Raw genomic sequence first — 22,779 nt, forward strand, 5'->3', positions numbered from 1 at the left:
TTCAATTAATTCAGTGTCACTTATCAATTCTGAGTAAGCAGAGAAAACATTATTTCTTATTCAATTTGGGTATTTTGAAACTTCTGGCTATAGTCTAGCAAGTAACCTAACTCAAGGGCTCTATCCAACTACCTTCTTTTCCCTCAAGGTCTATACTTGCAAGTCATTTATTTTAGAAGACAGTAGAGTACAGTTCTTTCTGAGTGACAGCTCATGCATATTGGCTACAAACCCATTTTAAAAACCCTACTAAAAAGAGAAACAAATTTCCTTACTGAGAAAAATAAAGGAAGATTGATACTCTGCGGTGTAAAGAGATGCAAAGCAAAAATAAAAAGAGCCAAGTTTTGCACAAAAGTAATTTTGATTTGTCTTCACTAACTAGACTGTAAAGTGGATTCATAATGCAAATAAATCAACTGCCCCATATTCAAAGCCCCTCCCCTTTCACTAAAACTTATCTTGCTCAACATTTAAAAATTATACCAAACCCACTGTAGCCCATTACACCAAACTCTTTATGAAGCAGAGTAATATTTGGAAATATCTTCAGTGAACCTAAAAAGCTAGTTTTGTCTTCCTGGCAGTATCCTACATAGGCATTTGACATTAACTAATCATTTCCTTTTGTATTATATGCGGGGTGGTGTTTTTTGTTTTTTTAATGCTGTTGATTAAATTTAGAATTACCAAACTCCAGGGAAGTCTAGATCAAGCATATAATTGAGGCACTCTAGTTAGTTAGGTAACTATTATGACAGAACTGCATATATATTTTTCAAGAGTAATATTTGTTCTGGAGAACTGCCACACTCGAAACCCAACCATATGAAGTGTATGAAGTCAAGGAAAGAGTCCTGTTGCCTTCTGACTCACTTGTGTTTAGAAAACAGCTTTCTCTCTACTTCAAATTCGTATCCTCAGTAAATCAAACAAATTTGTCACTGAACGGGGATTTCCATCTCAGAAAAGTTAACTATTTGTGTTTTGTTGTAGGTCTTCCTAGGGTGAGACCCAAATGTTACCAAAGCGTAGAAAATGCCTTGCTTGCCCCATTGTTATATTGCCAGAGGCAACATAAACTTCTCATTTACTGCTTTGTCTCCAGAGGAACTCTGTAACTCGAATCCCTCAGCATTGCCTAGCCATAATTTAATTAGCATGGTGTCTGCAGAATGAGGCTGCGCAGCAAGCATCTGCTTTTATTATTTCCTTTGAGCATCCAGGCCTGAAGGAGGATGCTTGCTTTCAATATATTAAAAAAGATTCTCTGGTCATTCAATTATACTGCTTCACATGCTCTGTACATGCCCATCTTGTGATTTACATGCAGGTTATAATTCATGCCAAAAAAACAAAACAAAACTAAGAGGAGATGGTTGTTTTTTGTTGTTTTTAAAAGGTAGCCCGTGCAAAGTAGCCAACGTTAAGCAAAACAACCTTGAAGTCAGTTTGAACGACTACTTCTCTCTTCCTCACCTCCACAGACAGAGAAGGGAATGCTGACTTTGTAGGAAAGTGCAAGAGTTATAGCAAGAGGATGGGGGGGGGGTGTCTCAAGAAAATGAAGGTACCAAATATACTCCTCCATACAGCTAGCTATGTGGTAAAAATAATCCTGTGACATGCAGCTATTCTCATTTTTCGCTCACGTCAGTCTGCAAAATAAAAACATTCTTGCATCTCACTGTTAAAAACAACCTGAGACCAGAATTCAAATTTTATCTCGAGTTGGGTGTATTATACTTATGAATTTATATCCTGCCTTTCTTCTTAAAAGGAGGTTCATGGCAGATTAAACCAGTGGCTGCCTTGAATGATGGGTGAGGTGCTGCAAGCAACATTGGCCTCTTTCTTTCTTTCTTTCTTTCTTTCTTTCTTTCTTTCTTTCTTTCTTTCTTTCTTTCTTCCTTCCTTCCTTCCTTCCTTCCTTCCTTCCTTCCTTCCTTCCTTTCCTCCTCTTGTGCCCTATCATGTGTCTCTGCTTCCCAAAGGCTTGCCTGGCTGTTTGCTGCAGCAGCCCTGGCTACAGGCTCCGCAAGCGAATGGTGTCTCTGGGACTGGCCAGGGGGTGCTGGTTGCCAGGAGCTGAGGCGGCTTCAGAGTCAGTAAGCCATCAAGCGGGCGACAGAGCCCAGGCAGCCCTTGCTGTTGGGAATGGACAGACAAGTCCCAGGCCCCTGTGGGGCAGTGTGAGGAGGCACTTTTCTTTGGGGCGGGCAGCTCAGAGACCAGGAACAGAAGCAACTGCTGCCCATAGGACTCCCAAGGATAGGAGAGAGGGGGCTGAGGGAACAATCCATAAGGGAGGGTGTTCGAAAAAGGGTGAGAGGCTGCCAGCTCTGCAGGCAAGGGGTGACATAACTGGGCTCCTGAGCCCCACAAGGATGCCGCATAAAGAATGTAGTTGGTCAAGGGAGCTGTGGAATCAAAAAGGTTGAAAACCTCTGGATTAAACCATACACCTGCTTCGGCAATTGAGCCTTTCACAGGACACCTAATGGGACAGAGGAAAGTGTTCTGGCATGTCTCTCTAAGAAGGAAATCCCATAGCTGGGTCATCGAAAGAGGGCTATAGGGTCTTTAATAGTAGCATGGATCATAAATCAAGTACTTGTGTGTAGCCTATCCCAGGGGTAGGCAACCAAAGGCCCGGGGGTCAGATGCAGCCCAATCGCCTTCTCAATCTGGCCTGCAGAAGGTCCAGGAATCAGCGTGTTTTGACATGAGTAGAATGTGTGCTTTTATTTAAAATGCATCTCTGGGTTATTTGTGGGGCCTGCCTGGTGTTTTTACATGAGTAGAATGTGTGCTTTTATTTAACATTATTATTATTATTATTATTATTATTATTATTATTATTATTATTATTAATACCCCGCCCATCTGGCTGCGCTTCCCCAGCCACTCTGGGCGGCTTCCAAAAGAATATTAAAATATTAAAATACTATAATACATCAAACATTAAAAGCTTCCCGAAACAGGGCTGCCTTCAGATGTCTTCTAAAAGCCTGGTAGTTGTTGTTCTCTTTGACATCTGGTGGGAGCCTGTTCCACAGGGAAGGCGCCACTACCGAGAAGGCCCTCTGCCTGGTTCCCTGTAACTTGGCTTCTCGCAGTGAGGGAACCGCCAGAAGGCCCTTGGTGCTGGACCTCAGTGTCCGGGTAGAACGATGGGGGTGGAGACGCTCCTTCAGATATACTGGACCAAGGCCGTTTAGGGCTTTAAAGGTCAGCACCAACACTTTGAATTGTGCTCGGAAACGTACTGGGAGCCAATGTAGGTCTTTCAAGACCAGTGTTATGTGGTCTCTGCGGCCGCTCCCAGTCACCAGTCTAGCTGCCGCGTTCTGGATTAGTTGTAGTTTCTGGGTCGCCTTCAAAGGTAGCCCCACGTAGCTCCGTGGGCATAGAGCTACCACTAATGGATGTCTCACTGGCAAAAGGCACCCAAACAGGGAGTTCCACAGGTGCAAGAAATGCAGCCTTGGTCCTACTAGAGCCAAGGCCCCTTTGTTCATTGGGGAGACACCAGGATCAGGCTCCCCTTTTATGACAGCCTGTCAGCAGTGCAACTAAGTTCCCTCCATTGGAAATTTGAAAATACAAAGAGTGTGTGTGTGTGTGTGCGTGCGCGCGCACGCTCTAAGTCTGCACAGGCAGGAGCCAGCAGGGTTTTGGAAGTGGCAGATGAACCACCACTTCACACTCCTTCAGCCCCATTTAGGATTGCGCTGTCAATCTTCAAATGCTTGCAATGTGTACATTTTTTTAAAAGAGATGCTCTTGCCTCTCACACATGCAGCCACATACACACATACAGAGGCAGTCACACCCATCTTACATGCCATAGTCCCACACATAGTCTCCCCCCCCCAAACATCATGTGTCATAGTCTCACACAACAAAAATAAAGCCATTCCAGGCTAATTAAGTCTGTGCTACAAATATATGCAAAGGACAATATATTTAAAGAGCAGCTTTTACAATTACTTTAGTTTTACATTTCCTTTTTCAGTACACAAAAGGGCAAGATTTATGCTGATATAACTGGAATCATAAGATATAATTTCTATGGCATGGGATGCTGAGGATTTAAAGGGAAAAAATGAACTCCTTAACAGCTAAAATATAACCTTTGGGACCCCATCAGTGGAACAATCTGACTAAGGGGCACAATGCAAGAGAATTCAAAATAATAGTTAAAAGAAGTTCCTTTTGAAAATGGAACACTCCTCTCCCCCCCCCCAAGAGGCCTTTCAGAAAAAAATCACTACATATATTCATCGTACAGCTCACAAAATGCAGGAGGGTTTCTATTCTCTCTTAGATAATGGAAGAAACTCAGTAATGATTTCTGCACACTTCAATTTATCAGGCTGCGATGAGATAGGAAGAGGGAAATAGATGCGCCAATGTTTTCACCTCTGTTATCTAGTTCACAAGGAGCAGACAAGAGTTACTGCTATGTACCATTAATACTGATCAGTGCATACAAGTCAAACATAGTTAAATGACTTAATTGTATGCCAGATATATAATATAATATATTATATTAACAACCTTCAACATAATGTGAATAGCTTACACTAATTTGTGTAACACCAGCCAGGCAGATTGTAGCTCCTCTGCTGAATTGCACTGCAGTATTATATTTAGCGCTCCATTGTTCTTTACAAGGGTGTATTTCTGGACCTCAGCTTCACACCATTTTAAGAACCTTTAAAAAAATCAAATAGTCTACCTGACAACAGCATTTCTACCTCTAACATCACAACCCTGGTCAGCAAGAAGCTTTTCTAGAAAGCCATTTTGAGAAGACAACACAACAATCTGTGCCAAAATCTAGTACCACTATTTCGCCTGCAATGATGTCAACCAAAGTACCTATTTCTCAGGTCGTCTTCTGTTATCTTTGGGGTGATAACAAAGAGAGGGACAAATACTCAGGGAACTTCCATGAGTACAGTAACCTCTCTGCTTCAGACAAGCGACCTCCAAGTTTTTTTGGGGGAAAGAATGACAATGTGGGGTGGAGCAAAAACGTTTGTCCCTGCATCTCCCCCTCATGTGTTTGTTTAACCGGAGTTCCTGAAGAGGACTTAAAAGCTTAACCTGTCTCATATTTTAGAGTCTTTCATTGTGATGTGATCTGCTATGCTCAGTCCTTATTTGTTGTACTCATGCAGTATCTTGAGTACAGTGGGGAAAAGGCTTGAAGTTGTAAAGGATTCCAATTTAGGACAGTAGTCTAAAATTATTTTAAAATGGACTGGTTTTCTTTTACAAAAGAAATGCGGCTGTCACAAATTTGACTGTCCTTGTGGCCATCACATGAGTAACCACTGGCTTTTACATATGACAAGCTATTGGGCATTAAATTGATAATCCTAGCACATGCATATGCTTTTCAGTTGCTGTCACGCCAAAAAGTATTAGTCCATAGCTTTTACAGTCTTTGTAAATGGACAGAAGAGTGATTTTATATATGTAGATACACATCATTACTATGGAAGCTAAGCATGCATGACATTACAGCACAGGCTGGTTTTGTGAGGCTGTCAAAAGGAAGAGATCAGCAAAACGGAATTGGCTTAATCATGCAGTTGAAGGAAACCTACATTGCCCTTCCGATTACATTCATCCTGATCCAAAATTGTTACAAAGTCAAGCAACCGGGGGCATGTTTCATTTCGCATTACTTCGGTGTATAAGCTCCAACTGAACACTGATAGGTACATTTGCTAAACCAATTCCTCCTTTTCCTGTCTCAGCCTGAAAATTAACATTTTGTCCAGATCTTTGAGGCCCATTTCACTTGGAATAACCATCACAGCTTGGTCACTTTGTGCAATGCTTCTTTTGTGTGTACTGGCTTTAGACATGAATGAGCTGCTGCCGTGCAGTTTTCTCTGTGTGGCTATTGAACACGAACGGGAATTTTGAGCAGTGGCATGAGTACAAACGACACACATTGAGGGCCAGTTCTCATGGCAAGCTGCTCCATAGGAACAGTCCCCCACACAGCAGCTGCCGCAATGATACCGTTCAAGCAGCCATTTTGTGTCCAGCAGGCCTTTTAAAAATTATCACTATTATTATCAAAGCACAGTGCCATAGTATCTGGTCTCTCAGCCTCGCAAGGCTAGCCTGAGACATTTTGTTTCCTGAGATGGAGAACAAGATGGCACACACATTCCACATACAGAAGATGAGTGTACTGGCAACTGAATCTTAATTCCACAGTGAAAATGGGACAGTGTTGTCCATCATACCTAAGGGAAAGTGCAGGATTCTCAAGTTTGGAGTGGGAGGTACAAAGCAGGATTCAAGGCACGCTCAGTTGTGCCTTATAATTAGGCAGACTGTGCTGGCCAACTCAAGTGACAAATGCTAGGGGTTACCTATTGCTTCTTGCCCCCAGCATTTGCTACCTGAGGTGGCTGGCTCACTCTGCCTAATGATAGGGCCAGCCCTTAAGCTACAATTAAGTAAACTATTAATTAAAGGGTAACGTAGAGATCAGTTGGTGGAGCACTACTTAAATTAATGCAAGTGCATTAAAGTACTTCTTCTGAATAAGCCCCACTAAAACAGAAAAGGCTATACATTTCCCATTCGTTTAAATGAAATCTTGCACACACCACATCTCCAGAGCCAGCTCCAGAATAACACACTATTTTGATTGTTGGCATCTGTCTGTCTCAAGAGGCAGTGGACTTTGGGGATGAAGTCAAATCACTGTGTTAGCAGCGCTGAAGTGACCTCCCCATGGCACAAGCCTACGAAGTATGAAAAGATGACCCCCCTCCCGGCCTCACTGATGTGGTCCAAAGGAAAGTAGAGCAATATGTTTGGCACCAGCTTGGCTGAGTGGAGGTGCATAAAGCGCTATCCAACCATCTTAGGGACCCCATGTCAGATTTGTGCAGGGTTCACCCCTTAGCCTTCTCTTCTCCTAAAAGCTGTCCTATTTATCAATGAACTGATGAACTCTACAGATTACTTTAGCCTTTCAAGCTCAGTTCTCTTTAAGACAGCCTTTGTGTTAATTTCTTTTTTTAAGTTTCATCTCTTAGATAAATAGACTATGGTTGTTTTTTTCAATGTATTACCGCATGAAAGATGCATCTTTTGTGGCTTCTTCTCACACCACGCCAGGAACGTATATGCTAAAGAACCATGTCACTGACCCACACACATGGCCTCCTTCATGAACACGTTACCAGACTGGTAAGAGGCAAGCAACTCCCACACCAATATGGTAATACGTATTACTTTGTCCCCTCCGCCCCTGGGAAGAGGAATGAAGTGAGAAAATACCATTTCAAATACCACAGAAATGAATAAAATAAAGAGAAAGAAATCAACAATCATTTTTATGTAGAGCTAGGTTGCCACCCCCCAGTTCCATCTGGAAAACAGCAAAACTGTGAAATAATCGTTTCTTACTATGATTTCATATTGCGCTCTAAAGCATCATGGACAGCCTAAAAAGCTTTGATATGTCAGAGGCAATGGGGTGCTGCATTTGTCTTCTAGAAATTCACTGTGGGTAGTACCGTATTTTTCGCCCCATAAGACACACTTTTTCCCCTCCAAAAATGAAGGGGAAATCGGGGTGCGTCTTATGGGGCGAATGCAGGCTTTCGCTGAAGCCTGGAGAGCGAGAGGCATCACTGCGCACCGACCCCTCTCGCTCTCCAGGCTTCAGGAAGCTATCCGCAAGCCTTGCAAGCCCAGTGGGAGTACCCGCGGGCTCACAAGGCTTGCGGGCAGCAGCCTGCAGCCCCCGCAAGTGTCCGCAAGCCTTGCGCGCCCGGCAGGAGGTCCCACCGGGTGCGCGAGGCTTGGGGCGGCAGCCTGTCGCCCGAAGCACGGGGAGCCCTCCGGAGGGCTCCCCCTGCTTCGGGCGAGTGTCTGCAAGCCTTGCGCTCCCGGCAGGAGGTCCCACCGGGTGCGCGAGGCTTGGGGCGGCAGCCTGTCGCCCGAAGCACGGGGAGCCCTCCGGAGGGCTCCCCCTGCTTCGGGCGAGTGTCTGCAAGCCTCGCGCACCCGGCAGGAGGTCCCACCGGGTGCGCGAGGCTTGGGGCGGCAGCCTGTCGCCCGAAGCACGGGGAGCCCTCCGGAGGGCTCCCCCTGCTTCGGGCGAGTGTCTGCAAGCCTCGCGCACCCGGCAGGAGGTCCCACCGGGTGCGCGAGGCTTGGGGCGGCAGCCTGTCCCCCGAAGCACGGGGAGCCCTCCGGAGGGCTCCCCCTGCTTCGGGCGAGTGTCTGACAGGCCTCGCGCACCCGGCAGGAGGTCCCACCGGGTGCGCGAGGCTTGGGGCGGCAGCCTGTCGCCCGAAGCACGGGGAGCCCTCGGGAGGGCTCCCCCTGCTTCGGGCGAGAGTCTGCAAGCCTCGCGCACCCGGCAGGAGGTCCCACCGGGTGCGCGAGGCTTGGGGCAGCAGCCAGGGCTGGGGGGGGGATAATTTTTTTTAATTCATTTCCCCCCCCCCCAAAAAAATGAGGTGCGTCTTATGGGCCGGTGCGCCTTATAGGGCGAAAAATACGGTATTTTCAATAAATTCATTCATTCAGGCACACTGTATCCTCAGCCACCCTCTAAAGTAGGCCTCAGATATCGTCAATGAAAAGACCTCTGTAAGAGGCTGGGATCTTCTGAGGTTGCTCTCACCAGGAGTTAAGCATATAGTATTGTACACAATTCTCTGTTTGGGCTGTGCAGTACAGGCATACCTTGCTTTATTGTGCGTCACAGATACTGTGATTTTTACAAACTGAAGGACTGGAGGAACTGCTGCTGCTGGGTTGGAGATGAGGCTGCAGGGGCCTGTCCCCACTGCACAGCGGCTCCTGAGGTTCCCTAAGAGGATGCAGGTGCAAATGTTTTTTGTTTTTAAAAAGAATATGCCATTGGCACACTTAATGAACTACAGTATAGTGCAAACAAAACTTTTATATGCACTGAGAAACAAAAAAGAATGCGTGACTCGCTCCATTGCGATATTTGATTTACGGTGGTCTGGAACCAAACCCACAATATCTCTGAGGCATGCCTGTACCAAGGAGGGCAGATTTAGCACAACAGGCAAAACGCACAAGATCGCTTTGGGGAAAAGAACGAGGGGCGTCAAACAGATAGGACAATGTATCATCCAAAACTGGTTTGAAGCAGTTACCTTTTACAGCTTTGAAAACAAAATGTGACAATAAACAATTTCAACTGAAGTAAAAGATACCATTTTGGAATCAATGACTTGAAGAATTCAGCGTAAATGAAATAAAGGAACAGTAAAGCAAATCTGAAAGCTATTTTTTAAAGGAGAAAAGAAAACGCAAACCTAGAATCAGAGAGAGAAGCGACTGCAAGATAGCTGGTAAGTGTTTTGAATGAATTAAGATGGCAGGGAAACAGAAAATGCTTCCCTTCACTGAGAGGCCTGCATGTCTCTATGCGTAGCAGCATGGCTGCATAGATGTTCCTGCAGGGAGCTCAAATATCTGACTATGGAAAGCAAAAAGCTGTGGCATATTTCCAATTGTGCAACCTCATTTGATATTGTAATGCATGTCATTCAGAACAGCCCTTCATGGCTTTTGCCTGAAGCGTGGGCAGCCCTCCAGACAGACTCAAGAAATATTTTTTTCCAATGTGACACATGCTCTGAAGAGGCCTCTTACAGCGGTAACACATGACCCAGTAATGGGGTGCTGACCCTCCAGAGCAAGCATTATCTGACAATAGATTTAATCCTCTGCTAAGCACAGCAATTCAAAACAAAAACCAAACACTCCCCCCCCCTCCTCCCAGCTGTATCCAGATACATTCTACTCCTACAAGTTCTGCTTGGCTTGTACAAAAGCACCTTCGTAATTGCCTGCAGAACTCCGATCGGGAGTAATTAATTTTACTTCAAAATATAAACATCTTGGGGGAAATTACACTGTATAACACATGGAAAAATCTGCTGACAATGAAAGACAAAGGAAAAATCAGACCAAATTGAAAGCCTAATGAATAATTTATTTGCACCCCAAACAAAATCACTTAACTTACAGTATTTAAGAAGAAAACCTTATGTGCTTCCTTGATGCTCTCACTCTGAATGCCTCAAAATATAAATGTGTGAAATTGCACAAATTTCACCCTAACTTTAGAGGTCAGAGTAAAATTTATTTTCAATAAAATATAAATTGACCCAAGAGTAAAGCGTCAGGAATGTTGTTCCCAAATGTTAAAAATTAAGCATGATCTATTAGTTTTTATTGTCTTGCCTTTTTATTGGTTTAGATATAATTTTATGTTCATGTGCATTTTGGGAGATGCTTAAGGGGGCTTTATCCAGAACAGAGGATGTGGGATACATATAAACTCAAGTAAGTAAAATGAATACACATAAAACCCAAGTTCTGACCATTTATGCCATTTGCTTTCATTTATACTTCCTAACTTCAGAAGCAAGGAAGGATCTTAAACCTGAAAAATGATACTTTCCACAGGAAGAAGGGATCCCATCAAGCTACTGCCAGAGAGAGTTATGCCTGCAGCAAAAGACTGAGCAACCATTTCCTGCCCAATATGTCAAATTCCATGTTGCACAGCATACTTGGAACAATCAAAGATGGTGGAACTGCACACATCAGGAATGCTGGTCATGGACTTCAAAATGAGGAGAAGGAGCAGAAAGGAAAAGCTCTTAAACACAATAAAGGAATAGGGAAGAAATCTGAGCCTGCCTGTCATACGAGAGATTCAGTACATGCAATTTAGATATTGAGAAGAGTGAATCCCTAGATTACTGTTTGCAGTTAAATTATGTAAAACAGCAGCATTTCTCACATCAATAGCTGCCATTCCTCACATGTGCACATATTTCCATATACTTAGCAGCACTTCTTTCAAGAGGATATCAATGATCTTTTTCACAACTATAACTTGAGACACATACATGGCAGCTGAACTTAAAACACGATCGGTGTTTGTGTAATGTGAATATGGACTTTCCCAAAGGCTAGCAATCTGGAAATCAGGCTTCACCCAAATGTTTGTGAGGTAGGTTAGGCTGAGAGGGAGCAGCTGGCCCCACATCACCAGTGAGCAGCGTAGCTGAGAAGGGATTTGACACTTACTCTCCATCCACTACATCACACTGCTGCCGCCACCACCATTTATTTCTAGCATTATTAAAAACCCTGGAGCTACAACTCTAGAACACTGTTAAGACGGACACATAAAAGTGTGCTTATTCCCTTATGGGGCACAGATTAGACCAGTGTTTCCCAAACTGGGGTCTCCTGGTGTTTTTGGACTACAACTCTCATCATCCCTAGCTAGCAAGACCAGTGGTGATGGGAATTGTAGTCTGAAATCAGTTGAAGATGCAAATGGGAAACACTAGATTAGACTAAAACACCAACCACTGGTCCTTCCATTAAGAAAAGGCAGCAGAGCCTTACTATCAAAACAAGCAGAACCCAAATTAAGTTTAGTTCAACCAAAAGTGACAGCTGGCACTACAGTCATTGAACACCAATGAGGAGACTTCCTTTTTGAGACTAGACATTCATGTGGACTACAAAGTGGGGTGAAAGTTTGCTATGACTGGTTTCCTTGTTTGCTATTAGTATTTTCATCTGAAAGCAGAGCTGGTTGGCTGTGGTCTGCAAAGAGCGAATATTCAAATAAGAGGAGCCAATGTTAGCAATAATGAGAAACATCACAGTCAGGTGCCTCTGTCTCAGAACAGCAACCAGACAACTTTTGTCCCCAGCCTAGTGTTAAGGTTTTCAACCACAAACTTGGGACTCAGTCGGATGCTGGGAAAGCAGAGTAAACTTGTTAGGGTCCTTCCACTCAACAAGCTACAACATTAGGGTTCAGATGCTTCCTTATATTAGGGTTCTAAGACAAAGAGCCAAGCTTGAAAATAAGCATCACATGTCAAGCAAAGGTCCATAAACTCCTCTTGCTGAGACCAGTCAGGAAAGCAAATTCCTTATAGGGAAATGGAGAGCTATGAATGTGTTCTCCAGTAAATGGGGTACCAAAGATTATTTTAAATCTGCCCAAAAAAGCACCAGAACCTGATAAGCTTATAGAAGTCACTGTCAGGATAAGAGAATGGAAGGCAGCCAAAAACCATAAAAGTCAACAAAATTATGCATTTAGAGTCTAGACTTCTCATTCCCGCACCTGTTCTTTTTGAATCAAGGTTACCTTGGGACTCTTCCTGCAATAAGAGATACAAGTACATATGTCAGAGAGTACAAGCAAGAAAACAGAACCATAAAGATCTGCAGATGCTGCTGAGTACATTATCACCCCTACTCAGCTGCAAAATGTGAGTCTTCCTTGCACACAGAAAAGAGCAGCCGCTTTGCACTCTGTCAATGCAGCCCATCATCTGTCCCAAGCTGTTGCACTCTTCCGGTTGTTCCTCTGCATCAGGCCAGTCAGCAAAAGGAGATAATAAGCAAGGGGAAGAGATGAGTCCACATTCCAAGTGGCTAGGAATCGAACCACTCTCTCTAACCCTCACTCTGAGCATCTTTGGCCTTTATTGAGCGGTATGCTTGTCAGGAATTGTTTTGTCCATGCGGTGGGGAACTTCAGGAAGAAGGGCCTTGTGTGGCCTTCAAGCTCCCTCCATGCAGCCCTCAGAATTCTCCTTAGTCCTTATCTCTCATCACACATCTAGAGTCTCTTACAAAAGGAAGAGTCACATCTGTTGTGTCATCCACATTCCATTCTGGCCTCACCCACAATGGTCATGTGGCCCCCAGATGGTTGCCCAAGAGCAAATGTGGCCATCATGATAAAAAGAGTTCTCATCTTAGTCAACATAAGCATGCATCTCTGTTTGGTGGTGAGGTAACTGTGGGGGGTGGGAATGGTTCACAGGCTGCCTAGTGGTGGGTGAAAGGTCATGTGCACCTTATGTGGTACTATCCAACACCCATAGTGCAACAATGAAGATTTACTTTTAAGGTTTCCAATGTCCTCATCATGGTTAGGAGATGATGAGCATGAGAGAGGCTCACAGTCTGTCTCCTTCCTTCTCCTGCATTAAAGTTAACCTAGGCACTAACCTTGTAGCCCAGGGCTGAAGTGGTTTTTTTTTTGGAAAGGGGATCTGGCCCATCTTTTTCTCTGTTATCCCAGGCCCCTGATATGAAGTTACATATTAATAGTTAATCTACTAGAATTCACTAAAACTTAGTTTTAAGGGGTGGGGTGGGGTACAATTAGAGAACTGACTGATTGCTTTTAAAAGGTGGGAGGAGAGGAACGCCACAGCTTTTCGCTCACTACAAAGTGACACAAATGTTCCTGCAATTAGTTTGAGCAGAAATCTAACCATTCTGTCTGAAAGCACATCAAAGTGCAAGTAGATAAATAGGTAGCGCTCTGGCAGGAAGGTAAACGGGGTTTCCATGCGCTGCTCTGGTTCGCCAGAAGCGGCTTAGTCATGCTGGCCACATGACCTGGAAAAACTGTCTGCAGAAGCGAAGAGACGCCGGCTCCCTCGGTCAATAAAGCGAGATGAGCGCCGCAACCCCAGAGTCATTCGCGTCTGGACCTAATGGTCAGGGGTCCCTTTACCTTTACCTGAACATTCACAACCCGAGGGGAACATATGGATATATACCTTTAGGTGACAGGAAGAAGTCACTTTGTTGTCCTGCCACTTTTTCTCATGAAGTAACACAATGGGTGCTGCCCTAAGCTGAAGGAGGGTGGGCTAGAATTGTAATAAGTTCTAACACTGTAATAAGATTGTTTATTTAATTAACGGAATATGAATCTACACAATCTTTCTTTCTGGTTCAGGCCAGCCCATATATCATTCATTCTGTCCCCTGTTCCCACTTCTTCCTCTGGCTTCTGTCATGCAGTTTCTTTATGCTTCAGTAAGTCTCCCCCAGTCTTTATCCAGTAAGTCTCTCCCTTCTGTTATGTTAAATGTGCTTCTTAAAACCCTTTCCTGGACCACCATAGTACTATATTCACTGCTGCTTAGTGCAGCAATCTTCTGGAAGTGGCTTGGAGGTGTGCATTCAGCCTGCATATTACCCACAAAAAGAAAAAGAAAAGATCAGAAACCAAAAACCTGTGATAACATCCCTTAGAGGCTTGCTATAAAACCCACATTTCTAAATGTCTGTTTATTATTCCTGAATTTCCTAGATACAGTAATTAAAAACTAAGGTAAATGAGACTTCTGTTAGAATTCTATACATTTAAAAGCTTTCATTTCAAAACTGGAATAGTCTATCTATGGTTGTTCACATTTAATAAAAAGTGAAGACTTGTGTGAAATCTTTTATCCCTGGCTTTAGGTCATAAACTTGAGATTGAAAGTTTGAAATGTGGGTAGTATTATTGCTTAAGCCTTTGAGTATTTTTATATCCCACTAGCTCATCTTAAAAATAAATGAAACGCTCTCCAAATAATTACATTTTAATATCCTTTCAGGAAACAAAGTATCCTGAATGAAAACTGGTGTATAGAAAAATGGATAATATTTAACTGGAAGTTTTCAAAGCAGCACAGATGGTTCCTGGGGTTTCAGCACCATATCATGGCATGTTTGCACATAACCAAGAACCCCACAAGCACACTCAGAAGTTGTTTGTAATCATTAGTATGGCGGCCACCTAGAAATCCAACCATGACTTTTATATGCTACCTTTTTTCTGCATGGAAAAATTCAGTGAGATTACAAGACAAAATGCTATTTGCCTCACATTACATGTCAGCATTTTTACTATTGCCAATTTGAGAAAAATGTTGGTGTAAGATCTTTCTGGGAGGGGAAGGAGGATAGTGGAGGGTAGTGTGGTTGTAAGTCACTCTGAGTTGCCTTGGGCAAGATAAAGCAAGTAACAAATTTAATAAATAATAAAATAATAATATGAATACAGTAGTGGAGTCACTTTGAACTTATTTTGCCAGTCATCATTGTCTCCATGTCAAAATGCCTTGCTAGCATAAGTAGGCTTATAGTAGGCTGACAGTACCAACATGACAAAATAAATTAAAATAAAATAAATTATTCACTAGCTGCTAGCCAGAGGTTTGCAGTACTGCAGAGCACAGCTTTAGTATTGTCACAAAATGGCCCTCTACCTATAGGTCCAAACTGCGACACCAAATGACAGATCACAACACTGGACCTCATAAGGCTAATGAGAATTTAACAAATGGGAATTTAACAAATTTGTTTTCTCACAAATTATATAGAGGAGAATGGGGCAGATATGTCCAGCTCCATAAGGTTAGATGTTGAGCACAACAAAGAAAAACCAAAACATCTCCTCTATGTGAAACCCTCAGAAACTATGGTTTGAAGTGGTCTGCAAACTACAGTTTCTATTAACTTCGATTTTGGCCAAATGCCTGAATTAGCAAAGCATAGCTGCAGCTGTTATCCCACTTCTAGGTGCCACTAAATCTACAGAAAGGAGAACTAAACAGGCCAAAAAACAAAACAAAAAAAACCCCCCAGCTAGCCAACTTTAAACCATGGCTTGCAGTTTGCCAATTATTTGAAAGCTCAAGTCATGGGTTGCGCACTAAAACCATGGCTTCTACAAACCATGGTTTGTCAATGTCCAACGTCTTTCATAAGATGAACGTAGAGAGCACAAGGAAATTAATGTGGGTAATATCTATGTCCATTATCTAAGTATTTTTGTTGTTTACTCAAGTGATGCCCATGTGTTTTCAAGAGCAGTTTTTCGTGGTTTTTCGTTTTAAGGAAAAATGCCTTGTTTTATGTGCTACTTTGCTGAAGGATACAAAATACAGCCTCATGAATAAAAGCCAAGGATGGTTACATTCTATACTTCAATTTTACAGCAGTCTATTTCATGTCTAAAACAGCATTAGAAAAGAAAGCTATTTCCCGTGAGAATGAGATTCTCTCTTTCAAAGAGACCTCTGAAAAACTGATTATCACGATCTCAAACCCAAGGCCTAGGCTTATTAAAACCGTTGCTGAAATACCAGATAGTAACATTCAAAATTACAGCACATGTTCCCTTGGGCTTGCTGATGTGTTATCCTGTTTCCCAGAGTGAGAAAGACTCCCACTGAATGCTACAAAGGGTTTCCTGACATCACACAGAAATATCCCCTTCTGATTTTAGTGTTCCCACATGGTGGAACAGAAACAAAACGAACAAAGGCACATTGTAGAAACAGGACAGTGGTCATTCTATACCCTGTGAATATCCAGAGGCAACAAAGCAAATACCTAGTAAAGAAAATATGTAGATAACTTAACTCATCTGTTTATTAAATTTCATCCTTCTAAATCACTACAGACGACATTGGTTTTGTACATAATGTACATAATGCCAGGTACATAATGCCAAACCATGGTACATAAAGAGGTACATAATGCCAAACCATGGTTTGATGTTTAAAAAAGAGAAATGAATCTCACATACACCAAAAAACTGATGAGTTTATACAATTATTTATACAATGGCCCCAACATGTTTTGGCCCAAAATGCCTTCGTCAAGGGCCTATTTCCTTGTTTTTAATTAATCAATCTCAAGTTTCTGTTGTCGAAAGAAACTGGCAAAATCTGCACTGAGCACCTTGTATAAAGACCATCCCTTTATGTGCTCTACATGAAGCTACCCTTGAAGATAGTGAAGAACTGAAATTGGCGTAGAATGTAGCCACCAGGCTACTGAGCAGCATTGTGAACTCAAATGGCAGCAATTCCTGAGGAACTGGATCAGCTGCTGATTTGCTACTGGGCTCAATTAAAATCTTGACATTAGTTTATAAAGTGCTATATGGTTTGGGACACGCATAATCAAAGGAGTACCTCTCTCAATATTTGGTACCTCGGACCCTTGAGATCTGTGAGAGTGGTCTTCCTCATGGTCCTTCCTATGACTGCAATATGCAGTGACCCAAGATAGGGCCTGCTCTGCTGTGGCACCCTGGTTATACAATTCCTTCCCACTAGAAATATGACTGCGCCTCCTCACTGATAGCTTTTCATCACAAAGTGAACATGTTCTTCTTTCATCAGGCATTGGGAAGTTGGGAGCAAATGATTTGAATATATGTGTTTACAGTCCTGAGATTCTGTGCACAGGATTTCAGTCAGTGTCTGTCAAAGGCTCCACTGTTCTGCCATGGGGTAAATAGATTGTGTGTTATGTTGCTGTTCAAGGCCTTGTATCACATTCCTCTGGACATACAGCAACACATACTCTACCTCACTCATCAAATTTTCCCCACAATACTATTCCTTTAAAAAACCCCTCTGCTTCATAAGGGTTCAGACTGATGCAATTCTATTCACATAAGTCTAAAGTAATTCTATAGGGACACAGGTGGCACTGTGGTCTAAACCACTGGGCCTCTTGGGCTTGCCGATCAGAAGGGTTGGCGGTTCGAATCCCCGTGACAGGGTGAGCTCCCCTTGCTTGGTCCTAGCTCCTGCCAACCTAGCAGTTCGAAAGCACGCCAAAAAAAGTGCAAATAGATAAATAGGTACCACTCTGGTGGGAAGATAAATGGCGTTTCTGTGCGCTGCTCTGGTTTGGGTGTTCCATTGCGCCAGAAGCGGCTTAGTCATACTGGCCACATGACCCAGAAAAACTGTCTGCGAACAAACGCCAGCTCCCTCGGCCTGTAAAGCGAGATGAGAGCCACAACCCCAGAGTTATCCGCAACTGGATTTAACTGTCAGGGGTCCTTTACCTTTACCTTTAAAGTAATTCTAACTCTGCAATCTATGTATGTCTTTTTAGATGTAAACACCACTGAGTTCAATAGAACATATTTTCACGTTAAGTGAGTACAGGATTGTAGCTGAAATCATGCAGAATTAGCAAAGTTATGCAAATTAAGAAAACCTTCCTACATTTTGTCAGTTTGTAACACTTCAAGGCCAGACACATTGTGTTTTACTGGTGCAGTTTGTATTTTCAGAGTGCAGTTCTTGATGTAGATGTGTACTCCCTTGTGTGTGAGCTGTTCTGAGATAGAAAACTGGGTTAACCCGCTTTTCATCAAGTTTACTTGGAAGAAACCAGACACTATAAAATCTCAGTCATGCTCTGTAACCTGGCACTCCCTCAAAGCTTCCCAACATACAGTTGTTGTGCATTATGCCTTCAAGGCCTTTTCTGCTCCCTGCAGACTATAGAGTAAAAACACACACAATGGAATAAGAAACCTTCCTTAAAGAAACTGTTTGACGGAAGATCAACGAAGCAGAGCCATACAGAAAGCCAAAGCTGTTGTGTGTACTTGTCCAGGAAAATTGGTATGGTTTGCTGCTAAAACGTGACTATCTTTCAGATTGGTATTTATGAGAAAACTGAGGGAGTTTCTTTTTCAGATGTGAGATGCTATAAATTGACCGCGCAGTAGATCTTCTGTAGATATACAGCTCACATCCTTGTATCTTTATTAACAAACACCCAAGTTCTCAATGAGTAAGTGCTGAAATATGACGCATCAGAAATGATGCAACGTACAAGCCCAAGGAAAACTACACAAGCAGCCAGCTGCTCTTGTAATATGCTGGTAAGCATGCAGTTATGCAGACATTTGGGAAATACTCTAGATAGGTTGGAAGTAACTGCTGTGGTTGTCAAACGAAAGCTAAATAAGAAGGTATACAGTGACATTTCTCCTCCTTTCGTTTAGTGAAAATATTTGTTAAAAGAATGCTCCAAATTTTTCTGGATGAGGCTCAACTAATTTGAAAGGGATAATTTTTTAACGATTGCCTATGCAATACACAAACATGAGCAAATATAGACGGGCATTTTAGTATGACCACTGAGGGGACCACTAGGGGCGCATCAGAAGATGGCTGACAATAACATCTCTCCGACCCACACAAGGTAAATTGGAGGCTGTGATGGGAGTAAATAGCCTCCCTACCCCCCCCCCAGGATTGTGGTGGGGGACTGCCCTTGCCTGCTGTGCCCTATACCACCCCCGAATTTGTGGGGATGGGGGCACTAGGCACAATGCCCTCCTGTGGGATTTCGGCGCTCCTGGACGCCGTCTCTGATCCGCGCCACTAGCTGCAAGAACTTCAAAAGAAACAATTTGGATGAAGCGAATGCACATATTTCAAGGAAGAAGGGGGAGTAAAGACTGCTAACAGAAGAGATCTCTGATAAAACAAGACGAGTCGGAGGAACAAGTATAAATCATGAGAAGATACGCCAAGACTCGGTATGGCAAAGGGACTGATGGGGGAGGGGGGAAAAACTTTCCTTTCATTCCTTTATGTGATTAAACAAGAATTCCCCCCCACTCACAAGTCAGAAATGTCGTTTTAAGGACTTAAGCTGTGGATTTAAGGCTGTGTGGAGATAAACTTTCGAACCAAAGCATGTTTTAAGAAGAGCGTGGAATGTATAAGGGCTTTGGAATGACGCAGTTAAAAATACCGTCGCCATATTGGGAAGTTCTGTCGGAGGACTTAAGTCTGAGAGGAGAAATAGAGAAATAGTGCTGTCTTTATATTGTGGGTGAAACTCCTCAGTGGGACTTAAGAACGACAGTTCTGTAATTAATGATGGAAAGAGTGCTGTTATCTATGAAGGCGATGAAACCATCTCGATTTGAGGACTGGAAGAACGGAAAAATTCACACAGGATTATTATTGGTGTTTATCGGCTTAAGGAGACTATCAGAAGAGATCATAAAGAAAAAAGAGAAAATATATGAACAAGATGTGATGTGGAAACAGCAAGATAAGTCTGGATAACTTTGTTTGGACTGATTTGGACATTAACGCAGTAGCAAGAAGATGATCAGAATCCCCCTTCGGATCTTGAAATATGGGTTCCCTCAACAAAATTTAAAATTCGGCTTTGTAATTCGGAATTTATGTGATGTGATGTGATTTGATTTGATTTGATTGGCTGGTTAATAAAAAATTTTTTAAAAAAGAAAATGTATGACCACTGCAGAAAGAAGACAGTCATCTGTATCACTTCTCCATGCAACAAAAACAATTTTGCCACTCCGCTGCTTCCATGAGTTTCCAAACGGGTGCACTTGTAGTAAACTTCTCTTCATCATAAAACCAGTACATCAATTCTCCATTAGTCTTTCGATCATGGTGAGAGACTGCAATGCTAGACTACGTAGACTTGATCTTGCTCAGGAAGAAACAGGCTTCCAAAAGAGGTTGCCAGAAACATGGAAAGCAAGTTCCTTCCCCCTCAATGAACTGACTGCTCACACAGTTGTATGATGTGACACATAACAGGGAAACAGAAGGGGGAAAGCAGGCTCCAAGAAACTTCTGCTGTGACTCCCAAACATAGCACACAGAGCTGGAGCAAAGCTGATCTGCCAAGAAACTTACCATTCACGCCTTTGAGACTCCCATTGATGCCATCCCCATGCTGCCTCTTCTGCGCATTCTTGAATTCCTTTAGGGATAAGTAAAGGACTTTTCGTACCACCCTCTCCTCCGACCATGGAATCCCATCACTATCATCCTAATAGAACAAGAAAAAAAGAAATGAGACATTTTACTTAATATTTCAAAACATGCACATATACATTATTCTGGCTGCCAAAATGAGTTTTCAGCTTTTTCAAAAAACAAAATTTTGGGGTTGTTGTGAAGACAAAATACCGCTGTAAGGTCTATAGGATAATGGATGGGATTAAAAACCATTCTTTTGAAGAAATAAGCAAATAAAATGAAACACACAAAAATGTAAGACATCTGTTTTCTTGGCTTTAATTTTTAATAGGGCCTTCTGGCGGTTCCCTCACTGCGAGAAGCCAAGTTACAGGGAACCAGGCAGAGGGCCTTCTCGGTAGTGGCGCCCTCCCTGTGGAACGCCCTCCCACCAGATGTCAAAGAGAACAACAACTACCAGACTTTTAGAAGACATCTGAAGGCAGCCCTGTTTAGGGAAGCTTTTAATGTTTGATGTATCACAGTATTTTAATATTCTTTTGGAAGCCGCCCAGAGTGGCTGGGGAAACCCAGCCAGATGGGCGGGGTATAAATAATAGATTATTATTATTATATAATAGAAGGGAGCAATAAATAAGTCATATTCAAAAATGTGCTGGAGGTGAAAAAGGAGAATGGGACATTTTACCATGTGGCAGACATTTAGTTAAGCACAAAAATACTGGAAGATTATTATTAGAATAATAACAGAAATATTGAAATATGAAGTTCCCTTAGATCCCGTACTGATATCGCCGAACTATGTATCACCACCAAAAAGAAGGAAGATAACAAAGTTAAACCCTATGGGCGGAATTCACCCAATGAACCCCATCAGTGGCAGCCCTACCAAGAACACCCTCTTGCGCGATGGGGCTCCCCCCCCCCCACTTCTGCCCACCACGTGTTCCTGCACCTCCTGAAATTGGCTGGATTTGTGTGGGAGAACCCCTGGAACAGCACATGGGGGAGGGGGGTCGTTCTATCTGGCAAACTGCAATGCTTGCATAAACAGAACAATTGTAATAGCGCAACACTGAATTCCACCCTATTTGTTAATAGCTGCAAGGATGTTATTGGCTGAAAACGGGTTACATTACTGCCTCTCTGGAAAGAATGGTTTAACAAACTTGGGGATTTGGCTATGATGGCAAAAAAAAAAAAAAAAACCTTCTTATATAATAACAACAACTGCAAGTGAATGCAGACATAAATTCTGGGGAAACTGCTTGCCTTCTACAATACTGCCAATAATTATCTCTGCAAAAGCAAGTTCTGATAGGTCTTTAGGTTTTGTAAGAATAAGGCTGCAATTTTATGTTATTTCATAAAGGTAAAGTTAAAGGTACCCCTGCCCATACGGACCAGTCGTGACCGACTCTAGGGTTTGCGCGCTCATCTCGCTCTAGAGGCCGGGAGCCGGCGCTGTCCGAAGACACTTCCGGGTCACATGGCCTGCGTGACGAAGCTGCACTGGCGAGCCAGCACCAGCGCCGCACACGGAAATGCCGTTTACCTTCCCGTTAAGTAAGCGGTCCCTATTTATCTACTTGCACTTAGGGGTGCTTTCGAACTGCTAGGTGGGCAGGAGCTGGGACCGAACGGCGGGAGCTCACCCCGCCGCGGGGATTCAAACCGCCGACCTTACGATCAGCAAGTCCTAGGCACTGAGGTTTTACCCACAGCGCCACCTGCGTCCCTTATGTTATTTCATACGTACTTGCATAATATTGTGATGCAAAGTATTTTTTGGAGCAGGGTTTTGTTGATTATTCATAATTATTATCAAATTATTAAATAAATGGGGGGGGGGAGTAGACTAACAGGCCCGTTAACTTCAATGGGTATATTCTGAACTGAATTTAGCTGGATACAACCCATATAAAATACTAATCTTTTGCTATCATGTTTCCTATGTTCCAATTTCCCCATTCTGCCAACATGTTTTTTGAAAACAGTTCTTTGCCCTAGAGTTTCTCAAGGGCTGCACCACTGCCAAGTGAGAAAATTAGAGTTTTTTGGATGACCTTCATTTCGGAAAACATGAGCCAACTCACTAACACAGTTCAGTAAGAAATCCAAACACCAGTATCAATAATCCATTCCAGAGGGTAAGAAAGTTTACACGCTGCATGACAAGTATGGTCAATAAGACTGCAACATTTTTTTAACAAAAACAAAAACCTATTTTGAGCGAGATACATCCTGGATACTTAAGGCTGAAAGCAATCCTCTGATCACTGAGCCCAAATGTTTGCTTTCAGTTCTGTGACAGATTACTTGACTGCCTGAAAAG

At 42.9% G+C, this 22,779-nt stretch overlaps 1 protein-coding gene across 3 annotated transcripts in view; it reads right to left on the bottom strand.

Annotated features, from left to right (window-relative positions):
* JARID2 (jumonji and AT-rich interaction domain containing 2) overlaps positions 1 to 22,779 on the bottom strand; it is a 192,622-nt gene that overhangs the window by 69,990 nt on the left and 99,853 nt on the right. For all 3 annotated transcript variants that reach the window (XM_081206170.1, XM_081206169.1, XM_081206171.1), the window contains exon 2: positions 20,379 to 20,514. In XM_081206170.1, coding sequence (XP_081062296.1) covers positions 20,379 to 20,514 — 136 coding nt within the window. The remainder of the gene's footprint in view (positions 1 to 20,378; positions 20,515 to 22,779) is intronic.

Source organism: Podarcis bocagei (genome assembly GCF_964188305.1).
Source record: "Podarcis bocagei genome assembly, chromosome: 8".
NCBI classification, from domain to species: Eukaryota; Metazoa; Chordata; class Lepidosauria; order Squamata; family Lacertidae; genus Podarcis; species Podarcis bocagei.